The 23,871-nt window shown below is 43.3% G+C and overlaps 1 protein-coding gene across 1 annotated transcript in view; it reads left to right on the top strand.

The window, feature by feature from the left end:
- TRABD2A (TraB domain containing 2A) overlaps positions 1 to 23,871 on the top strand; it is a 79,635-nt gene that overhangs the window by 30,462 nt on the left and 25,302 nt on the right. The window contains exon 3 of the mRNA XM_037373888.1: positions 21,707 to 21,853. Coding sequence (XP_037229785.1) covers positions 21,707 to 21,853 — 147 coding nt within the window. The remainder of the gene's footprint in view (positions 1 to 21,706; positions 21,854 to 23,871) is intronic.

Raw genomic sequence — 23,871 nt, 5'->3', positions numbered from 1 at the left:
CACTGTAATAGGTTCAGAGGAACAGCATGCTGATATATCCACCTTAATTGTTCACATATAATCTAGACTGGCCTGGGCCCTGTGGTGTAGTGTAGCATGTTTTGCTAATACCCTACCTGTGCAAAATTTGTCTTCCCTTGAAAAGAGAAGAGCACAGGACACCTCTGCTGTTGTAGGACTGGGGTATGTGAAGTGAGAGAGGATGCTACAAAAACATAGTCTACGTGTGAGGACACCCAGCTGCATGGTCTCTTCTCCCTTACCTCTCTGTATTTGTCTCCTCAGAGTGATTAGTTCTGACACATACCAGAGAGATCTCACCAGATAAAAGCTGACGTAGGCTGTGCCCAGGGTTCATGTACAAGAACACCAAGCAGAGCTTGCAAGACAAGTTCCAGAGTTGAGGCAGGCTTTGGTAACCAGGAGAAAGAGATAGAGAGCCTTACTTGCAAGTGGTGGCTGGAGGAAAGTTTCTGCAAATGGGTCCTGTGGGCTAGAGGGGAAGCAAATGCTGTTGTGCTTCTGTGAACTTCCATGTGTCTTGTTCAGGATGACAACACAGCGTAGTGCCTGCCACGTCTCACCTATGCCTGTTTTCTGGGCCAGCTCTGTGGCAGCACTGTAGTCCCTCATTGGCAGTTCTATAGAGGGCTTTGACTAGGTTTGGTCTGAGGATTTAAGGTAGACTCTTTTCTACCAAAAGTTTTGTCAAAAGCACAGGGAGTCTTCAGTTTGGAGGAAGAAAAAAACAAAACCAAAACCCCAAACCCGTCAAATGTAGTCTTGATGGTGGTTTGGAAAAGAAAATTTCTAAGACTGTTATTTGGGTTTTGTTTTTTGTTTGGTTTTTTTTTTTTTTTTTTTTTTTCCCCAGGAACATTCCTTCCCTTTGAAGGATGCTGTGGCATGGTATGTGATGAAAAAAGAGCCTGGTGTCTCCAGGCTGAAACCTTATAATTGGAAGACCTCACTTCAATTCCCAACCCTGCTTCTGTCTTCCTGCCCCTTCTTTGCCTTCTGTTACTTGTACAACATCAGGTTTAACAGTGCTGTGCATGGCTGTTGTGAATATGTTGCAATCAATACACTGTTTTGCTATTGCTACAACAGTATCAGAACAGCCCACAGGAACAGAGTGGGTAGCATGCTGCTTCTGCTGTTGGTTTTCCAAAATGGATATAGCCTGTCCACATGCTTTAGTCATACTCTAGGTTCAGTTTTTTAAGGACTCCTGAGGAGCTGATCCTTTCCTAGCTTGAGAATCTAGTTTCCTGAGTAGCAGCAAGCCATTTCAGTAGCCTTTTAGAGAGCTGGAAGTGTGGTTTTTAGTGCAAAGGAAGCTGAGGAGATGTGTAAGGTAGCCTGACTGCTTTGAATGAAAGTGGATTTAGCTCCCCATAAGTCTAGATTTTTCACATGCAGTGAAACTATGTTAATAAAGTAGATTTCAAATGTTTTCTTTCAGGAGCTAAGAATGTCTTTTTGGAATGGTGAAAGGTAGAAAACATGCGTTAGGATTACAATGGGTAATTGTAATTACAGTTCATTCGTGGATGGATACAAAATCTGTTCTGTAAGCAACAAACAAATAATTGCCTAGCAGAAAAGGAAGTACCAGAATAGAGTTGTTTTTCTTCCTTTCTCCACTATTCCCTTAATGTGTCTGTTAACCTCAGGTGATGCTGTTCTTGTTTTGATTGTTTCTATTTCAAAAAATGTTTTTCTGTTAAATGATTTGGTGAAGGTGGATTTTGTTAATTTATCTTAGTTTAATTTTAGCCCAGATTTTATTAGGATTGACAGTGGCCTAGCATTGCAGTGTCCCAGCTGTAGGGTGTATTTATTGTGTTTTGCCTCTTAATACATCTCTGTTCCTCTACAGGAATTAGATTGACATGTTTGAGAAGATTATCTTCTAAAACATAATTAGAGCATAGTGCTGCACCAGTGACTCTCTCTCTACATGCTTCTAGGGGAGGAAGGTAGGTGAAGTCTCAAGATTTCTCTGTTTTCAGGGCTCTGATCAGCATAAATTGAACTATTTTGGAGACTGGAACAGTATTTCACACTCTGTTGTCAATGGGCATGTTGAAAAATAGCAGGAGGGTAAATCCCTTATAGTAGGGAGGTTCTGGCAGATTGTGCTATGTGGTCAACCTAATGTTACTATGTCTCCCATGGTTAAATGAGTGACACTGTGTTGTGGTAACTTTTAGTTCAAGCCTATGGCTTATGTTGGTGAGTTTGTGCTTAGTGCAGGGAGTGATGCCCAGTGACTGCTGGTGCTGTAGAAGATGCAGAGCTGAAGAGAGGAGCATGAGACAATGTGTGCTGAACACAGTTGGCAAATCAGTGCAGAAGTCACCTAAGAAGTAACTTGAAAGTGCTTCTGAAATCCCTGTATGTTTTTCTGTAGATTTCTTGCAGAGTGAAGGCAGAACACACTGCTCCTGGATGTGATGTTTGCCAGATAAGAAAATATTTATTTGCTGAAGCAGATTTTGGAAAGTGCTAAGTGGATTAGAAGAACAAGTCCTGTTAGTCTCAGTGGGTTGGGAGCTCCTATGTCCTCTTTCTGCATCTGAAAATCTTTGCTCATTAGGGCTGTCTGAGATAGACCAAAATCTGTATAGTTTTGGATTGTTGAAGGAGTTCTTTAAAGCACCCTTGTTCTTTTTAGTGACACAGTTTGTAAGAGGATGTTGGGTCTGAATCTTGTCACAGTTACTTTGTGTTGTGACAGTCCCATCATCAGTGTTACTGCAGAAGGAGCTGTGAACAAGTGATTTTTCCAGCTGTTAAGAAAGTGCATGTATCTGCTCAGATTTCTGGCGTTGAGAAGACTCTTTGCTTCTTAGTGGTTTGGCTTTGCTGTCAGCTGTGTTGCTTTGTAACAAAGATGCAAAGAAGTGTCAGCATGCTTTTTGGCCTAAAGCAGAGGTGAACGTTGCTTTCCAAGTAAAGTGCTTTGCTGAGTATCTTTTCCATGGATTATGCTTATAGCAGAGACAGCAGGATAGGCAAAGACAGGTGCGAACAAACATCTAGTGAACCTGGGTGGTGGGTTTTTTTTGGCTTTTTAAAAATGTGTGCTTGGTGTAACTCAGATCAAGGGAAATTTGAACCTTTTACAGACACAGTTCACACTCTGTAAATAAATATTTTTATTTATAAAATGAATGAAACAGGGGGGAGCCTGAATTGGAGAAGAAAAGCCATGCCCTTGAGTTCTGCAGCTTAAACAGTCCTTCAGCACAGTCCTGGTAGCTGATGCTTATTCTCTGTCCTCACTGGACTGATCATGGCCCCAGGTCAAGGAATCATATTTTCTCGGCTATGGCTGTTAATGTTAATGTTACAAGTAAAAGTGGGTGGGAAAGGGTTTCTTTTTCCATTAGAATTGTCCAGGCTACAAAAAGTTCCCTCTGTTTTTAATTATAATGTGTGGCTGTAATCTCAAATTTACAAGAACTGGAGACATAAAAGGACTTTAACTTAGCTGAAAATCTTTTTGGTAGCTCCAAAATGACGTATTTCTAAATTGTTATCTCATTACATTTGTTTGTAAAAGTTAAATTTTGTTTTAGAGGTTCTAACTCCAATGATTTCAGTTGAGGTGAAAGAGGCACAGGATTTTTGAAATGCAGTCTCATTATATAGAGAAACTTAATCATAGGTTGACTTTGGAGAACCAGTTTTGAAAAACCTTACTATGACTTCTGGAAAGCTGGCTGGATATGCCTTGTACTGACTTCCTGGGCTTGTTCTGCAACTCTGATAGCTTTGATTTCCTTCTTCAACTCCAAGAGCACCTGCGCGCTTGCTATCTTGGCAGTCACTAAAAGATCCAGCTGTTGTATGCAAATTTCTTCTGGGCTTTCAAGTCACTGGCATGTAAGGCATCAGGGAAAGATTAGAAGTGTCTACCTGTGAATTGCTCTGACTGATGAAGGCAATATGAAGTTTATAATCTACACTGAAAGACTTCTGTTTATATTTGGATGTTGCAAGCAATTTTGTGGAGAATTAAGAGGTCTGTGTAAATGCTGTGTCACAGAATCCTTTTTTGTCTGCTTTTGTCTCCCACAAGTATGTGAACTTTTATAATTCATGGGGAGGTAAGAGCAGCTGGTACCATTCCAGTCAAGGGAAACATGCACATGTGGTAATACTAGGCATACTGCAACACCTATCTGCTACCAAGATTTAAACTTGGCTTTTGCTTCTGCTCTGCAGCTTCTTCTGCCAGTCCTCTCCTGCAGGAGCTTTTCCTCCTGCAGCCTGCTGATTGCTGCTGACAGTACCAAGCTTCTCATATGTGGGAGCTGGCTTTGTGGCAGCGTGGCAAAATATGGGCAAACTGCTAGTTATCGTTATTCCTTCTGCTGTTCAACATGCTGCGTGGCAACACTGGCATCCAGGTGGTTGTGTGGTGCTGCCTCCAAGTAAAAACCTTGAGCAGCCAGTGCTAGGGATGCAGCTTTAGGTGCTGCTGATGCTGCTGCAGTTGTGGCTTTTTGTGTGTATGCATGTAAGTGTAAGCTTGCTATTGTGGGCGAAGTCTTGCAGCTGCTGCTGTCTCATCAGCCTTAGGACTGGTCATCAATGCTGGGTGCATTGCCTACCATGCCTGAGTCTCAGAAGGAAGGTGAATGCACTGGATCCATCTCTCTTGGAGCTGTCCTGTGCTGGGGAGCAGCCTTAGCTGCTCCATCACACTGCTCTGAAATGGCATTCAGACTTCCCTCGGTGAATGTGTTGGTGTTCCTGGAGCATGCGAGCATACTAAGGTGAAGCAGCAGTACGATGGGAGGTCAGATGTGTGAAGAAGATCTGAGAAAGACATAGGGTTGAGGGGCAGGGTTTAGCAGAAACTGATTTATCAGGAAGGACTGGAGTGCTGGGAAATCATGACTTTTCTTGTGAAAGTTGTTTTTGGTTGTTTTTTTTTCCTCTGCCATAAAGACTTGTGGATGGGACCCATGTATGCCATCCAGTCCCTTGGCTGCAGTCACACTTTCGGCAACATTTTCTGGTTGCAGAAATACATTGTGAAGCTGCCTGTGCTGTACAAACAAACTGAGTGGCCTGTGAGCTCTGTGGATATGCATGAATGATTTCTGTTCAGTAACTAAATTAACAGCTAATTTAATGACACTTGGTATGTTAGGTTGGTTTATAAACTAAACTGATTTATTTAATTAATTTAATAAAATAGAAATTGAAGGACCAAGTAAGCGCCTGCAAGTTGGCAGTTATTAAAATTCCTGACTGAGCTGGTTTGCAGACCACTTCTGTGGGTACTGAGCTCATATGTGGGTGATTTTATTGTCATCAGGTGCCATGATCCAGAGAAAGTTCTAACCACCACTATGTAGACAGTCTCCATGATGAAATTATTCTGTCATGTAACAAACAGAAACATTTCAGATTTTGTGGGTTTACCAAGTTTAATGAATTTACCAGGTAAGTATCTTATTATTTTGGACACTGACTTTCTGCATACATTTATTTTCCTTATACTAGATGCCTCTTTAATTATTGTGCGTACAATATTCTGTTCTTTAGCCAATTTCAGTTTTGTATTACAGTAGCATCTGGAACTTTTTAAATAGGGACACACAAATATACAAAAAAGACTTGAGATTGGAGCAACCTGTCAGTCAATACATCTCTTGGCTTCATTTTAGTGCTGTTTTCCAGTGCTAGAAAGTTCCAGTATTCTGGTGTCACTTGAAACAAGAAGGTTCTGGGCAAAGTAGCTAGGCCTAGAAGATAGGGAACATTGCAGAGATAACTGGGAAAACAAGACTACAAACATCTTAAGATAAAATCCTCAAGTGTTATGTCAGTTCAAAATGGAGATGGACTTGAACAATTCAGTTGATACTACTACAGTAGGAAATGCCACTTTGAGGCACCTTGCTTGGTTTTGTCTGCGTTTTATAATACAGTTTATAAAAGCAGAGCTTGCTTCCTTTTTGTCTTTGATTTGCTGGACACAGTTAGTAACTTAGTATTTTACTTAGTTTACTGTCCAAAATGAGCCATTTTTTGAGCATCCATTCCTTAACAATATAGCCCGAGGAGGATGGTAAGTAAATGATGGTTTAGGTGTCAGAGGCTGCAAAACTATCACACGTGCCTTGCAACGCAAAAACATACAGTGGGAAACATTAGCAGGCCACTTCAAAGCATCCCCTATGCGCTGGACCCTAAAGACAGGAGACAGCCAGGAGTTCTAAACTCACGGCTTTCAGGGAAACTGTCTGAGTGGTTCACAGTGAGTTACAACGTGTGGTGGGAGCTCGGTGGCAGGAGGACCAGGTGTGCTCTGCACCCAGGCTCTGCTGAGCACACTCAGCCTTTCCTAACAGCAGTGTGTCTCTCTGTCTCCAGTTAATGTTTTCTTACCTGAAGAAGCAGTTACTTGTAGCATGTGAGCATTTGGCTATGACAGCTAAAGAGACTTGCTGAAGGTCTAGAAACCTAATAAATCTTCTTGTCCAGGCCAGAGAAGTACAACAAAATTGTGCCTGGGAAATAAGGCCAATGATGTCTTAGATCCTGTGGTGGAGACTGTACAGTGACCCTGGAGAATCCATCCCTACTTCATTCCTTCCCATCTTAGCTTCCCTCTGTACCTAAAACACTTGCTGTTGCAAGCTGAACTGGTGTCTTCTTGTTGTCCCCAAGCTGTGGACCACAACTTGATGGCCTTTTCCTTTGTTAATCACCTTTTGTAGGCAGGGTGAACTGTAGTGATGCCTGTCTCCTTCCTTGGGCTTCCTTTTCCTGAACTGATTAAGCCAGCTTCTTCGTCCTTTCCTGTAGCTTATGTTTCCAAACCTTTGAACAGTCTTCCTTTTCCCTTCTGGACTCTGAATTTGTTTCTGTCTCAGCAGCATTCAAAACTGGATGCAAGAGTCTGGCAGAGGCCTCGACAGGGATGGATAAGACAGGATAACTACTTCCCAATGTTTGCATGTTACACTCTTGGAAAATGTCTTTTGCAAAAGCATCATGTTGTTGACTCAAATGTTTTTGTGCCCTGCCACCCACAGATCCTGTGTGAATCCTCACATTTACTTGTGTATTGATTTTTGTTTTTTCCTCCCATATTTCTATTTGATCCATCTGAGATTATTTATTAATTTTGCCACGGTTGCTGTGAAATATTGCTGTGGCTCCAAAGAAGTTCTGAGGACCATTTTGACCTTGAAATTAAAAACAGCAACAAAAAACAGAAGATGGATTTGTCATAGTAAATCTCCCTGTACTAAGATAGAGAGCCAGGAGTCACAATCAATTTTGTTACTTTGAGCTCCTTAGCCTGTTACAGAAAGACTCATTTAGTTTGCAGTGAAAGCCCCTGTCCTGAGCAGACCTCATGAATTAGCTTGCTTGAGCATATTTGCCTGTTTGTAGGTATGAAAAATCCTTTGATTTCAGTACCCTTTCAGTTTGGAAGCTCAAAAGATGTGACAGACTTGAGACCAAATTTTGTCAGAAATGTTACAAATGAATTGTAATTATGCATTCATTCCATTAATGTAGTAAATCCCATAAGCTTTTGCTGGATAGGAAATACGTATTAAATAGTGTTAGAAAGTATCAAGAATAAAATGGAATGTGGAATGAGTAAGTTTCATTATTATAAATCTTATAAGATTTAGTATACTTAGCTGTACTAGTTTGTGCAGTGGTCCTGGACGAGTTATTGGATCACAGCATCTGACTTTTTGCAGTGCTGCACACAGGTCACAAGCCATGTGTGACTACGGATTCCCCAAGCCATAGTACAGCCATGGCTAGTAGCGCAGGGTGGTATGTGTGCTCCAGCTAAAGTCTGTGTTAGATGTGCATTGCTATATGGAAAGAGGAGCAGCAAAAGTTTTGGGAGATCTGTCCTAAACAACTGTAGCAGTGTGTGTGAGATCATGGTATTTCACATCTGCAGAGGAGGAAGAGGACTTTTGCAGTCAGAAGTGTTAGTGCCAGCAGCCACCCCAGGGTCCAAGTTCTTAGTAGTTCCCAATGAGCTGTTTTGGCAGGCTTGGTGCATCTGTCTGGTCACTCTTTGTGAAAAGGGAACCTGATGGTAGGTAGCATTTGGGCTGTTTGGGGTTTTTGCCCTTCTAGAGCGTGTGCTTTCTGCAAAAGTTTCTTTTGTGTGTTAGCTGTAGTGCTTGCCAACACCTTTGAAATACATCCCTTGGTCCATCATGTTTTTTTTAAAAAGATCAGGACTGAGGATGAGGTCCTCATGACAAAAGCAGAGGTATTTTCTTATGTCAGCAGTTAGGAATTTAAAAGACGCCAAGAAAACTTTACGGAAGCAGACGTGGGGCTTCTGCTGCCCCCTCCTGCCCTCCTCAAGTAGCCTGTAAATGTCTAGCTGCCACTCAAAACCATGGAAAAGTTTCAGAGGGCTTTCTGGGTTCAACCAAAGTAGTTATTACTGCAGCTGATGCTTTGTTGCTTATGTTCCCTTCTAAATGAAGTAAATTAACTGTACAAATTTGTGCTCATTTAAATTCAGCACTTTTTACTTGAGTTGTTAAATGAAGAATTTGCTTCTAGCATAGATAAAGCCATGCAGTCCAATGAGTGTGATAAGAAAATGGTGTAGGCAGAAGCAAGAAGTGTCTTAAAATGGATTTTTTGCTGGCCAGATTTTTTGAGAACTCTCCACCAGCAGGTCTGCACTGGTGGAAAGTCCCTTGTGCTGCGGAAATATTCATTACATCATTTTGCATCAGGGGAGCAAAAGTTGTGGAAGTAGGAAAGGAAAATATAAAGAGAGAAACTCTTGAAGGAACAGCTTTGGAGTGTCTGAGGATGGCAGAAGGGCTGAAGCAAGCAAATATTTACTAGTGCTGTTATGGAACATCTTGTAAGGAATGGAATAACCTGTTGGTTTAGCCAGCAAGTTATTGATGAGGGAAGGGTGAGAGGAAACCTGGTAAAACTAATCATTTCAAAACCAGCAGGACCAGATGACACAGTGCCAAGGCTTCGAAAGGAACTAGCAGAGGATACCATGAACTGCTAGCCAGCCTTTTTGAACATTCATGGAGAACAAGTGAGATCCAAGACAACTGGACTAGGAAAACATAGTAACAGCCTTTAACAAGAAAAAAGCATGTCCTTGGAAGTTGTTAAACAGAAAATGTGAATTAAAACCATTTTGAAATGTGACAAAACATCAAACATGGCAGCACTGGCATCAAGCAGCGTTTTTCAGCTATTTTAAGTTTAAATTGAATTAGCCCTTTCTGGTGGTGGAGAATTGCAGGCCATCTTGTGTAGTGCTGTTGCAACAATTCCATCAGCAAAGAACAATCATGCTAGGCTTAAGGTGTTAATTATTTTTATTTCATGATTGCATGGGTCTGGTTTTTGATGGCTTTTAAAATGTGCAGTCATCTCATGGGCTGATGTCCTTGGATAACTGGTCTGACTGACCACAATTTAAATAATCACTGAGCTGCACGAAATACATCCTTGACACAATGTACTGAGGGCTGGCCCAGTGGCTTTTGAGTATCATGAAGTCATTCAAGGTAAAAGATTGTGCTGACAAAACTTTGATGGCCTCTGGAGCAGAATTATGTGATCACTGAGTAAGCTGAAAACACGGGCCTGAATTAACTGGACCATGAGTAAAATTGTATGTTCCTTTCTGGAGCAAAATAAAGGTACTAATAATATTTTTAAGGGCCTCTGCAGAGGGGTGATATAGTCCCAGCAGAAGCTGGCTATCTCTAGTGGACAGACTCAGAAGGGAATTATGATTTGGATTGACATTTATTTGATTGTCTTTCTTGCAGAAAGAGAGCTTGGCAGAAGTCCTGTGTCCCAAAGCTGGGCTGGCTTGTCAGTTCCCATACCTGAGGATAGTGCCAAAGTGCACAGTTTCAAGTTTTGTTTTACTTGGTTTGAAGTGTTTGGAAACATATATGCAATTAGACACACTAGCTGTGAGCCTGGTGTATGACTCAGGTTTACACTCCTTAACCAGTGGTGCTGCTATTTTTATGTTCGTAAACTTGCACTTTCATCATGTGCACATTAGACAAGCAAGCCGCTTGTCAGGTAGCAGTGCTCTCTGCTTCGTGTGAAAGGTCTCCTGGAAGGGACTATACAAGGGGGTTGCAGTAGAGGCTGCAAAAGATTGGGGTTCTGGGTTTGGTACTACACTTTGATGCTGACCAGAGGGCATACCAAGGGAGTGAGTTTCCTCCCTTGGATCTCACTCTCACCATTTAAGGATAAGTGTTGAAGCACTTCCTTCCTCTAACGCTTCTTTTCACCTGGCAAAGCATCAATACTGTCATGTTAGAAGAATCTGATACATCAACATTGCAACTAGAATTTGATACTGAAACCTATTGCCATGGACTCTGGGAGGCATGGACAGCCTGATCATAAAAAGCAAATGTGATGGCAGTTAGCATTTGAGGTTGAGCACTGAGCATGTGACCATCAGGAATGGAACCTACCCTTCTCCTGTCCACCTTTGTAGCAGCAAAGAAGCCCAGGAGTGTTGCATTGAGTGAGTTCTGGCTGAGCTTGTCTGGTTTCAAGCCCACCAAGGGCACTTTCAGTGACTCTGGGGGTTATTTGAATAATCATGCAATCAAGCTGAATGCCAGCAGGTCACAAATAAGCAGGCCGAAAGGGAAGACTAAGTCTGGAAGAGGGGGCTTGGAATGGTAAAGGAAGGGAATTTATATACAGCTCAGGTTTGTGCAGTAGGACGAGGTGCTTCATCCAATGTATCAGAACCTACTCAATGTGCTTATGTAGTGTGAAATCCTATTTCTGAGTGCAAGAAGAAGAGTAGAAACAGTCAAGTGAGATTCTAGCAAGAGCGTTACACTTAATTTGCAGCACTGTTCAGCTGCAAGACTGTAGCTGGTTAGGACCGAAGTTTTTAGCCAGCAGTGTGGATGCAGGTGATAAAAGACTTTAATGTCCTCTATCCTTGGTATTCACGTGTCTCCCCAGTGTAGTTTATAGATCACCAGTGGGCTCACAGAGATCACAATGGGATTGATGTGCAAGACTTTCCAGGGGTTCTGAAACCTCTTGGGAAACTTAAATTTCCTTTTTGCATTAATTCCAAATGGGTCAGCAAGTTCTGGAGGCTTGACCTCATTTCAGGTTTTTTGGATTTATACAAAAGCTTGAAATGCTGTTCTGAGGGATAGTGATTTAATTCCCTTTTTTGTCTTTCAAACAGATGTTCTTCTATGTAAGGTTCCCTAATGAAATGCTTGTTTGCTGTGAATTTTCTTTTAAACACCAAGAATGTTTAACAACATATTCAGTATGACATATTCTGAACAGGAAATCTCTGTTGTCCTGGTAGGTTTTTGTTTGGTTGTATTTAATCATGAACAGTGCAGAACTTGGAGAACTGGCATAACATAGTACCATGCAAGAGTTGTTCTGGTTGATGAGTGGTTTTGGAGCAGCATTCCAAGGGCAATGTCTAGGAAGGTTCCTGCACCAGGAGGGGTCTTGTGGGCTTTTCTTCCAAGATGAAATATTGCTGTGTCTGGAAAAAAAATAGGGAAGAGGTAATATTGACATTTCTCTGTCTTTAAGTTCCCTGTCCTGCTCATGTGTAAGGAAGCAAAAGAACCCAAAGATAAGCTCGAGTGAAAAAGCAAGCTAATGACCCTGGGAGAAGAGTAGCAACTAAAAAATGAAGGGAAGGTTTGGACCTAGGGCTGCTTTGGAGGTGAATGAGCACCAAAATGGAAACAGAATCCTGATAAGGTCTGGTGGAAAAATACATCAACATAAGGATGCATTGTGTATTGTGGCATACTGGTCTGTGTAGTTTTCAAGAAGGGCTGAGCTGAGCTGCCACTGAGCTGTGACATGAGCTAGTCCAGTAGGGTCCCTCACTGTTCATGTCTGCGTTAAAAGAATGTCACTTTCCTATTTGGGGAAATTTGCACAACAGCAAATACCAGATCTCCTGTTCTAAGGAGGCAACTTTTTCTCAAGAATTGTTTCTAGTTAGAAAGGTTGAAGATGAAGATTGATCAGAAATACCAACAGGGCAGCATTTTTCCCAAGATGATAAAATTTAGAGGAGTTAATATATGAGATTGTTTCTTCCATCTGTTGGATTTTGGGACATTTCTTAATGCCAACTTTATTTTCCTTGATTATGAGTTTGGGCTAGCATTTTAATCCTTTCATATATATGAATATTAAAAAAAAAGCAGCAACAAACCCTGAGGAGATTTATAGGGGTGTTAGGTAGTGTATTTCAAGGGTTGGATAGCTTCTTTTTGTTATTTATTCTGTGTCACAAAACAGAGTGAGGTAATCTCTGAACTCTTTTATCCTTAATCTGGTGTCACAACACATCTCACTTTAACATGTAGTCAGCAGGGTAAGGAAAATAATAAAGGCCTGTTGTACAGCAGATAAGTATTGGTGTTAGCAAGGGAAATAAGAATCTTTTCTTCTGGCGTTGGATGTATTAAAACTGGCACAGAGTTAAAGTCCACAGGTTAAAATCTTCCAAACTTTGAAAGCAATAGCTTACCTGATCTGTAAGATTGTTTGCAAATCCGTTGAACTTAGTTGCTTAAAATTCCTGATGGGTCTTTGTTGGCATGCAGCAGTCCCTCTCAAGAAAAAGAAAAAACCTGAAAGAGAAAAACAAAATAAAAACCCCAGATACTTTTTAATAATAAACAGCCTGTCTTTCAGAAGTGCCAAATGCCCAGCAGTTCCGTGATTGCATTGGCAGCAGGTGGGTTTTCATGGGTCTGAAAATCAGAGTATTTTAGATTTTTCCACAAAAGCAGTTTGATGTGTTGGCTGAAGTGAGAACACTGCTCATGTCCTAATGTGGACAGCCAGGGAGGTGACGGAAGGTGCCATCTGGCAGCAGAGCCAGCTGGCTCATTCCAAGAACATCTTCTCAGGGGGGTTGCACAGCACAGCTGGTGGCTTGTAAATTCCCATCCTACCTTGGAATACGCTAATTTTTCTATGTGGCTGAGCTTACAGTTACTATGAAGCACAACTTTAGGCCTATGTTTCACTATGTGAAAATTGTCAACTATTTCTCTTGGAAAGCTTTTGCACTGAGAATTTCCAGCCTCTGATCTGCCTGAAAATAGCTAGGGACCATTTTAACAGTTCTTGCATGAGGTTTTTCTTGGCAAGTCAAAGTCTACCGCTAATATAAACTTTCTGTTTCACCCCTGTACCTTGAAGAAGTCATTTTGCTCTGCTGTGCTCCATTTGGAAACCAGAAGCTTCTTTTGAAGATGCTCTGAGTTGCTTTTGACATAAACACTGGTCAAAGTTGTTGTTCTGTTTAGAACAGCAGCCAGAGTCCTGGCCTAATTGTTCTCTTGAGTGGAAAAAATGTTTTATCAATGCCGAGTGTTTTATATGGAACATGCATTCCCAGCTGGCAGAACTTCAAGAAAACCCAAAGTATTTTGTTGCATGGTTACCAGAAGACATACGATAATGGTCTGAGCTTGTTCTTCATATTGCAAGGCTAGATTGTTTTCTCTATTAACTTTATAGTCTTTATTTGCTCATGCTTACATGAATTATGCAAGTAATGTACATCAGTTTTACAGAACAAGGGGGAAGCCCTGAAGCCAATGAAAAGTTTCCTTTCTGAATTACTCCATTCCACAAAAAGAAGTGCACAAGAACTGGGGACAGTTGTGTTAGTAGTCTGCATTTCTATGACATGCTACTTCTAGCAGTCTTCCAAATGGCTGTCAGGTTTAGTCTTTACCACAGGCCATGCATAGAACAAGTGAAAAAATAATCAATGCAGCCAAGAGCAGGCCTGTAAGACTATTTTTCTTCATCTAGCAGCACTCCAAAGAGCATCTGTGAAAGAGAACTAACTGGAAGCCAAATCCCAGGTCATCAATACCAAATTTGTTTAGTTTCAGTGATTGCGTTTTAGGAAGATAAAAAGTACTGCTAAATGTTGTCCTTGAAGGTGTGGAGATAGGCTGGGCTATGTAAGCTATGTTACTAGCTTGCTCCTTGCAGTGGCAAACACAGTGATGTCTTCATCATTTCTACAGTTTGGAAAGCCAACGTGTTTCCTTTCCAAGGGAATTTTCCTGTAAAGTTGTTTAAAAGTTAAGAAAAAAAAAGTTTGGTTTCTTTTGTTAACCTTGGTATTTTAGTTTTGCATCCACTAAATTTAAGAGTATCTAGTGGAAAAGAAGAAGGAAGTGGACTAAAGCAACTCCTATTGTAGTAGAAGATTAAAAAAACCAAACCAAAACCAAAACAATCAAACAAAGCAAATAAAGCCTTGCAGATCTTGAATTTTAAAAGTATAGCCAGTCTCAGCCAAAGGAAACCAAGTTTAAGATTTTTCACTTTCCAGCTGTTGGTCTTTTAATACAGTTTGGAGTTAAGTGTCTTGTAAAATAAATAATTGTGCAAAAGAAAGATACCCTTACTACTAGCATACTGGTTAAACAGTCCTCTAAATTGGAAAGCGGGCATACCCAAAGAGAAATCTGGATTGCTAGTAATTCTTTTTCATTTGGTTAATTGTTCTGATGCCTGTTCTTGACCCGAGTTTACCAGCTACGTAGCAATGCTACTCCAAAACAAGCTGGACATTGCTAACTGAAGAAATGCTGAGTAGGGGACAGGCAGGTATGCTAAGTGTAATGTGTTGAAAGTCCATTGTTTTGCCATTCGAGGGCTAGTCCCTAGTTCTGTTTGATGAGGTAACAATGTATCTGATGAAGGTTTTAAAAGCAAACTTTCTAATGTTTACAAAATCCTTAACAAAGATGAAATAAAAAAAAAGTTACTTCTCTAGTAAGGTGCAAACATGCATCACCCATTCATTTCTAGCACAGAGTGATTTTCTGCACAAGCATGAACTTCATGGAAGTTTCAGGCACTCCTGCAGCACAAGGAGGCACCCCAGTGAACACTTGGGTGGAGAGCTCTCAGGGATGAGGTGTAGCGGCAGGTTCATAGCCACGCTATGACCCTGCAGAAAGACGGGAGCAAGTTGCAGCAAGGTTATGGAAGCGTCTAGCTGTGAACTGCAAACTGACCTGTGAAAATGGGAACAATCTATTCCACTGCTGGTCTTATTCCACATTCAGCACATAGTGGGATGTTTATTTCTCCTGCTTTCAGTGGAAACATAAAAGCCTGTAAGTCAGTGTAAATTACTCAGGCAAAAGACTACATATTAATGCAATCTGTTACAAGTAAATGAGCTGCACTTCTTCTAGCAGTGCTGTAAGCAGCGCTTCTCTGATTCAGCATTATCTACCATCCTTCTGCATCAAAAGAAAGATGACAAATTCATTCACTACTTCAAAAGTGCCCAATGTTGAAAATTATTGGAAGTCCCTTGTTTTCATAGCTCCTAGTTGGAGAAAGGTTGGCTTGTGTATTCCCATATAAGTCTCAGATAGCAACAAAAAACTTCATGTCTTCTTATTCAGTTCTAGAAAGACACGCTACAAGAATCTGGCACCAGATGTGCCAGGGTGATTTTGTTGTCAGCAGACCAAAGTTCAAATCCTTCACTGCCATTACCTCTGTCAGCATCTGTGTGTCTGATTTGAGACAGTGTCATCTAAGTGCCTTGGATGATTGTGCTAGAGGAGAAGTGTTCCCTCTGCTTGCCATGCTGGCTTTTGAGAACACAAGTCATAAATAAAACCAAGTCCATGGGAAATTTGCAGCTCGTAGGTAACCTAGAACAGTTCCCATTTCCTTTTGTTTCATGACTTGTATTGTTTGTCTCTTGTCCTCTGGGTGCGTCCCTCAGAAAACCTGTCTTTTCTAGTCACCTGAATCCATCCTTTCTCACAGAAGTGATCCAAGTTTGGGAAGTTGCTCCCTTTTTGTTGTCTTTACAAAAGCTTATTGCAGGGGCCACAAGGAGCATCTAATCTGATGCAACAGCCCTTAAAGTGACTTAGGTTCTTCTGACAGGTGCAGATGGTGGGTTAAATCTCCTGTTGGCAACCTCAGCCCCTGCCAAAATCAGACTTCTCCTGCCTATTTGTGCAGGCTGGTGTTTGTAGGGCTTCTCATGGCAGGTGGATTCACTTTTCAGGCTCTGAGAATACCAGTCCAAACTTTCTGCCTTGAAGGCAGCTGAGGCACGGGCACCAGACATCTCAGGAGCTGCGTTACATTTGAGCAAGGAATCCTGCTTTCTTCTCAGCACTTGGTGTGCTGGACCATTACCATGACAAAGGAGGACTATTGACTTTCATAGTGATAATGTCTTTGATTTGAGGCTCGCTTTGATTTGGGGCAGTAGTGTTTGCTGGCCCAGAGAAGCATTGGTCTCCTCCAGGTGAAGAGCAAGGAGAGAAACACACTTTTGAGAAGGAGGAGGAAGAGGGAAAGAATTGGCTGAAGAGACTGAATGGAAAGCCATAATAGATGCAGTTAGTCGCTGGGAAGGGCCCAAAAGCAACCCATGATTCCTTAAGACAATTAAAAGCAAATTGTCCGGCTGAGCGATCCCAGAGCAAGGAAGATGCTCCCCCAGACTATAATTCAAGGGGCTGAATGGCCCTCAAAAACTGAGAGCAAAGAGAAAAAACCCCAGAAGATGAGGCAAACGATGGAACAGATGTGAGTGCTTTTGTTGGGAAGACTTGGAGGCTAGCGGGATGGCGATAGGCTAATTTGAGGCGCATAATGCCAGGTTCCTTTCATATGCAGAATAGCACTTTGATCCACTGTGGATGAAAGTGCTGAAAAGTGGAGAGGATGGCAGGGGGTCTTTTGTCTTTGACAAAAAAGGCATCTGCTGGGCTCTAACCCCCTTTTCCCCACCCCCTTAGCCTAGCGGGCCACTCCAAGAATGCTAGCAAAGGGGACAAGTGTCTCCTGACAGCTGAAGAAATCTCCAGGAGGAGAATGAGGCTTGCAGCAATATGTATACCAGAGAGCTTAATCGATTTTTTCCACAGTACAAAAAGGGAGAGAGTTGGGGAAAGACAGAGAGATCACAGTAGAAATGGGAGGTGGGAGGAAAAAAATCCCTTTCTAATAAACTTGTTACTTTTGTTCTCAGAATACATCTTTTCAGGAGATGCTTTGATGCTAGTATGAATACACTTAATGGAGCAGAGTAGGGTAGAGTTGCTGGGCTGGGGGGGTGGGGAGGTGTGAAGTAAGGAAGAATAGTTTTGCAAGGAGGATTAATGTAGAGTGATTTCTGTGGATTCTAGCACAGGAAAGATTTTGGAATTGGTAAAACAGTGCAGTGGAAGAGATACCTGGGAGACAGATGCATGCTTTCTGTACCGTCTGTTGGAGGAGCTCAGCTCAGCACAAATTCTTGGTTTTGATTTCTAATCAAAATTGAAAATTTCTCTTCAACCTTCCCTTCTTTCCTGTTGTTGTCTTAACTCCTTGGACTTCCTAGAAATGAAAGGACTGCATGATTGAATGGGGACCTAGGAAGGCAAGCAGTATTTGTGCCAAGCACATATAGCAGCTGCAGATCAACTGGTGATCTGGTCCCCGCTTCTCATGCTTTATCGACTTTCTTCAGCTTTTTGCATCTGGTAAACAAGACAGGGATCTGATCCACCGAGTCTGATGGCTGTGGTGTTCCTTAACTATTACTTTGCACCTAGTCTAATGTTTTCTTTGAGAAATAATGACAGATAAGAGTTACCAACCTCTGAGTAAGACCCACCTCAGGGTCTTTAAATATTTTCAGAACAGTAGGTTCAAGAATCTTCTTTCTCTTGAGATCCTGACAGTGTTTATCCATTACTGTTTACTGAAGATAACCTTCTCACGAGGGCACAGCTATAAGCAACACCTGGTACTGGAAACAGCTCCTCCCTCTTTAACCCCACACTCTTCTTTCTGCTGGTTACAGTTCCTCCAAGAATGTACGAGTGATGCAGAAATGGAGAGAAACTATTACATTCCTTTGGGAGGCTCAACACACAAACAGACACCAAATCATAATCCTGTGTAACTGTTCAGTAGGTGCCATGATCTCCCTCCAGCAGATGCCACCATTCTGTTCAGGCCAGCTGATGTGGAGAGTACTTTTGGCAATAGCATCTCCTACCCTCCAGCTGTGCAAAGCCTGATGACATGAATTACTGTAACTCATTAGGGAAGGCTAACTGTCAAAGACATTGATGTTTTTTAGATTTCTACCATTAATCGTATCTTGACTTTTCTGGCTCCCAGTGCTCGGGCTGTGGTGGACAATGGTATGCAGGGACTTGAGCTGCTGCAGCTGTTTTCAAAGGAGCTGAGACCACCACTGTCCCTTACAATGCCACGATGAAAATCCCCTCTCTGTGTAGACTTCGGGTTGTTCTTGTGTGACTTCTCTCTCAGTGCTATGTACACTGATAGGATGCAGATCTAGATCCAAATGGGCAAAGATGTTGCTCATGGGTACGTCTCACCTGGCAGGGAACAGCACTTTGTAATCCTCTGTGCCAAAGAAAAACAGCCCATGCAGTGTCATGCGAACCCACTGACTGGGCTATGGGTCCTTAGCAGCCTATTGGATGGTCTGTCCCCAGGCAGTTTGGTCAGAATGGAGTGTGGGAGTCTTGGGCAGTGAGCCTGGACACTTGTTATTCTTTGAGGTGAAACATGAAGCACCTCATTGTGAAAGGTCTTTTGTGTTTCCCCAGCTGGGAAGGCAAGCCCTTCAGCTGCTGCCATCCTGAGATTTCTTCACATTTCCAGTATCAACTCTCCCACCTCCATACCAGAAGGATGTACTCTTAGCAAAGACTGGAGAACTGCCAAAACTGCCTTACCAGGACAGCTCTGTGTCATGCCAGCAGTAGAAATCTGAAGTGTGTGTAGTGGGGCGGGATGTGAGTTGACTCTATTCCTATGTAAACATGTGTGGTAATCCTCCATAACTGCAGGTAGTCAGTGCAGTTTTAAACTGTGCTCTTGAGACACATTTATTTAGCTTTTTGCAGTTCACTGTGTGCTAGTTTATTGTGGCCGGTGTGTGGGCACAAGGAAGAAAGATGCTTGTGTGGCTTGACCTGACTGCCATGGTCCAGGCCAGGTCTGCTTAGAGGAGAGACTGAATCTGTTCCACCTGAAGCACACTGCAAGGGAGGAGGGAAGATATGTGCGTGGAGCAGAAGGTAGCATGCGGAGCAAGTGACAGCAGGAGTGCAGGTTGTGGGAGTGCAGCAGAGAGAGGAAGGTTTGCTTTGTTCTCACGTCTCACCCAGCAGGCTGGTGTTTTCTGCACAGAAGCCTGTTACCCTCCACTGTGTTCTGATGAAAATCGAAAGGTAAAAATTGTAAAGCCTCTTTGTTGTACTTACTGTAAATGGAGGCAGAGCTACCTGACCCGCTCAGGTGACCATCACAGGTCTTATTCCTGCTCTGTGGTCAGGGACTGCCTGGTTATTGTTTCAGAGGCTGCTGAGTCTAGAAAGGGCCATATTGCTTTAGTGGTAAATTGTCCAGGCAGATGCTGCGATGGTAGTCGCATAACTTACAAATCAAGCCATTCCCATGGAAGTGCCTTTGGCTGGACTGATTGTATGTATGAGATTTTCCTGGCATGACCTAGCAGTCCTGGCTGTAGAAATCCTGTGTTATCAGCATGGATTTGGCCTGTCTCTCAGTGAATCTTGTCTGATCATTAACATCCGTTAGGGCATCTCTGTGTGGGAAGTGAAGCCAAACAAATGGAAAATGATGGCTTCTGAGTGCAATGAGCCTCAGCCAGCATGCAAACTTTTGTTCAGATATGAAGTGGTTTCAATTAGTTTTGTTTACTTCCAAATTAAACAGGGGTCCTTTGCAAGATGGCCACTGGTTAGTTCAATATAACTTTCCTGAGTGTCTGCCTGGAGGTATTCTTTTAATCAGGTGCAGTTTGTACCAACAAAGTGAATTCTTGCCCTTTTTAAAAACATGAGATGGGAGCTAATGTTGCTATTCATGAACACCCTTCCAGAACTAATGCGAAGTTATGTGCTTTCATATTCAGTTAAATACACAGTGGTTTGGATCCAGACAGGCAACCCTAGCTGTAGTGGGGACAGTGTGATTCCAGGTTTGATGGGACCTGCATCTTTCTGTGGGAGATGGATTGTTGTGTGGGGAGAGGGCAAATTGCACCTGTTTTGTTCCTGCATCTGCCCTGTCCTGTAATCCCAAGATTTGGTGCACATAATCTCAGTACATCATGAGTATGCTTACTAACATTCGACTTTCATGGTGTTGACGAATACCTCCAGCTCCAGAGTGCTTTTGATGGTGTTCAAGGCAAATATCCAGGAGGTATTAATTACACAGAGCCCTTGTCAGGCTGCAGAGAGTCACGAGAGCTTGGAAAACAGCCCTCCCAAGAGTAGCTTGTGAAATGTGTTTCAAGACCTCAGTGATATCTCTCAGCTTTATGTCTCCTTTAGAAATAAAAGCAATATGCCAGTACGCAGTAGGAAAGCGTGTTCCAGTTGTCTAGTCTCAGCATGCAAACCAGTGGTACTTGAGTAAGCGCTGTTTGGGAGAGATGGCAGCATTTTAGTTGCCCCATGCTGATATCGAGCTGCTGTCTGCACAGGTGAGTAGCCAGCCCTGCGCCCCACCTGTGTGCCCACTGGCACCCTGTGCTCAGCCTGGAGGGGGTTCTGGACTTGGGGCAGAATGGGCTCCCTGCCCCTCCAGAGCTTGGTGGCCACCTGCCGTGGTGGCTGGAGCAGCAAGATGTACAGTGGTCCTGTATGGTCTGTTTGGCTCCAGAGGCCCCTGTCAAGTGTTGCTCCAAATGGCTGTCGTGCCTTTGAAGTGGCAGTCAGCCTGGTGAGGTGTGCGCTGCCCTGGGTGGGAGGCAGCTGGGGGGCAGCTCTCTCTGGGTCAGGCCCTGAGGCCACTGCCTTGGGACACCCATGCTGTGGAGGAGCTGGGGAAGCAGCAACACCTGGAGAAGACCTGGTCTTCTGGTCAAGGGAGTGGCTCACTGTGGCTAGGAGCTGTGGAAGCCACGCTGGTTCAGCTTGGGGTGAAGGGAATGAGAGTGTTTGCATTCCTGGGTGAATGCTGAGGAGGAGGAGGATGGAGCGCAGGCAGTGGCAGCCCCCTGCCTGCAGAGTCCATCACTGGGGGGAGACCGCTAGGCTGCTGTGGGACAGCAGCCACCAACCTTCCCTGGCCTGCTCCAGAGAGCCATTCCTGCCTGAAACAAATGGGGTGTGTAGGAGAAGGAGACACAAAGCAGGAAACAACAGCATTGATGTTCCTCACAGATGAGAAAGAAAGGGCAAACAAGGAGAAGCTGTGCTTAATTTAGGTAGGTAGCTGAGGAGCTGTGGGGGTGGGAGCCTGTCTGGGTGCTGAGGCTCTATGGTGGTCAGGCAAACTGTCACCTAGGGGAGCAAGACAGCCCCTGTTTCAGTCTGCCCCTTTGTATCTTCTGTATTAATCACATCATGGGCAAACCTCCTGGAGTTACTTGTGGTGAGCCTGTTCCCTGTGAGCAGGCTTGTGGGACCTGAGTATCTGCAGACCTGGAGGAGGCATGGGTTGGCAACATGTGGACTGACTTGCTCAGAGTGGGAGCAGCTTCAGAGAGCCCTCAGCAGGCAGCTGTGTGTCTGTGACCTTCTCAAGGGGCAAGATGAGAACTCACCAGGAACTCTGTCTTTTCCTCCCTCTTCCCCTTCCTCAGGTGGTCTTTGCTTTGAATCAGACTCTCTTGCAGCAGGAGAGCCTCCGAGCAGGGAGTTTCCAGATCCCCTATACGACAGAAGATCTTATCAAGCATTACAACTGTGGAGACCTCAACTCCATCATCTTCAACCATGACACTTCTCAAGTGAGTCTTGCCACCACAGCCCTTGTACTATGTACGTGTCCCCATAGTGTAACCCCTGTCTCACTCATGCTCATCTTTCCTCAGGCAGGCCCTTTACAGGCAAGGGCCAAGGGCACATTGCTGGCTCCCTGGCCTGTTGGCTTTCCTGTGCCTCCTGTCCCAGGAGTCTGCACCACCTCACCCCATTTTCCTGCATGCAAGAAGTAAAGGCACACCTGGCTTTACCTTTTGGATGAGTGCTGTGTTTGCTGTAGCATCAAAGCTCTATAAGTTGATCCTTTATTTTCTTAAGGATCCTGTGACATTATGCTAGCTTAGGTATGAGCAAACTTATCGCCAACAGAGAAAAGCAGCAGGCTCTTTTTGTGCAGACAGCAACAGAGAAATGCACTCTTGACTTGGACACTTGTGTAAGGCTGGGCAAGCTGCAAGCTTTTTAATATCCCCTATCAGTATGATTGTGTACTGTGGGCAAGGCCCAAAGAAGGGAAATGGAGTGAAACAAAGAAAAGATAGAGACTGAATCTTAAGGAGAAGAAAACCTTCTGAAGTCTCATAGACTTGGTTTATGGAGACTGTTTCCTAAGCAGCACAGTGGAATGTAATGCTCTGATCTTTAAACCACTAGAAAATGCCCAGCAGGGACCAATTTCACCTGTTTGGGCTGTTAGATTAGCTAACCTCAGACTGGGATATCAGGCCTTTCTATTCCTGTCTGTGAGGTACTGCCTAGCAGTTTGTGCACATCAATGAAAACATAGGTTCTAGCCTCACAGCGCTGAACAAGCGAGTGTTGGTACCTGGGCTTTCACTGCTGAATAACTATTTTCCTATGGCTTTTTAATATATATGGTGCAGTGCTGCAGAGCTGGAAATACTGTCATATGAACCCTTACTTCTCCAGTGCTGAGCTTTGTGCATGTGTTCTCCCCTTTCTGTTCTGCACACCCTTCAGCCTGCAAGTGCAGGCAACCTGGTCATTAATACTGCTTAGCTTTTACACAGTGCATTTGATTCGTAGATTTCAAAGGGCTTCTTAAAGGAGGCCAGCACTGTAAGAGCATACAGATGCTGCATCACTATTCTGCTGAGGTGTTACAAGCTGCAGACAGCTGGTGTTGCATTGAGGTCCTTGGAGAAAACAGCTCTTGCCAAGACATGTATGTCTCCAGGGAAGCAAATGCCCGTTACTTACCTGAAGGGCCCTACTGCAGGACAGTTTCCCTCACAGTGGAGCTAGTCTGCAACGGTATCAGCTAATGTTTTTAAGCAGAACTTCTTTGTAAATTGTATTTGACCCCATCCTGTCCGAGTAGATGACCCTCTGTGGGCTAAGAACCCTTTGGAAACAGTCGATAATAGTCTTTAACTGCCTCCAGATACTCTTTAGCTGCTGCAGCCTTGCAAGGGAAAGCATCTAGTTTAGTGTTTGCTCCCCAGAAACCACCATTTGCAGGCCCTTTCCTTAGTAGTCCCTGTAGCTGCAGTGCCTGAAGCTACTTCTCAAGAAGTCAGGATGACTGCAACTCCAGACCCATGTTTCTGTTTACTAGCAAGAGGTCAGGGTAGTGTGCAGCCACAGCTGTCCTGGGGGCCCCAGGGGAGGAAGCCAGTAATTTAAAAGATACCTTGAGGACAGGTGAACTGGAGGTGGTAATACTTTCTTTCCTGACAAAATCTGGCCCTCTTTCTTTTGGAAAGTTTAGGGATGTTTTGTTAACTAGTTCAAATTGCAGTTATTTTTTGACAGCCTGAGGGTTCTGATACCAGTCAAACTCTCTTAGAAGAGTGTAATTATCGTTACAGTTATGTCATACCTATGGCAACTTAGGGAAGAGGTATGTAGCTAAAGATAGCCCGTGGCAAATATTTACTTTCTTCAGCCAAACAATCAGAATTTGGGATCTAAAGTGTGGAAAAGGGAGGATATTTGTTGACTTTGTAAAAAAAAAAATAATATTCAGCCAGCTGACTTATGAAACAATATGTTGAGAGAATTGAAGCTCTGTGCATTATTA

This window comes from Falco rusticolus, chromosome Z, assembly GCF_015220075.1.
Source record: "Falco rusticolus isolate bFalRus1 chromosome Z, bFalRus1.pri, whole genome shotgun sequence".
NCBI classification, from domain to species: Eukaryota; Metazoa; Chordata; class Aves; order Falconiformes; family Falconidae; genus Falco; species Falco rusticolus.
This window is presented reverse-complemented; position numbering and strand designations above follow the sequence as displayed.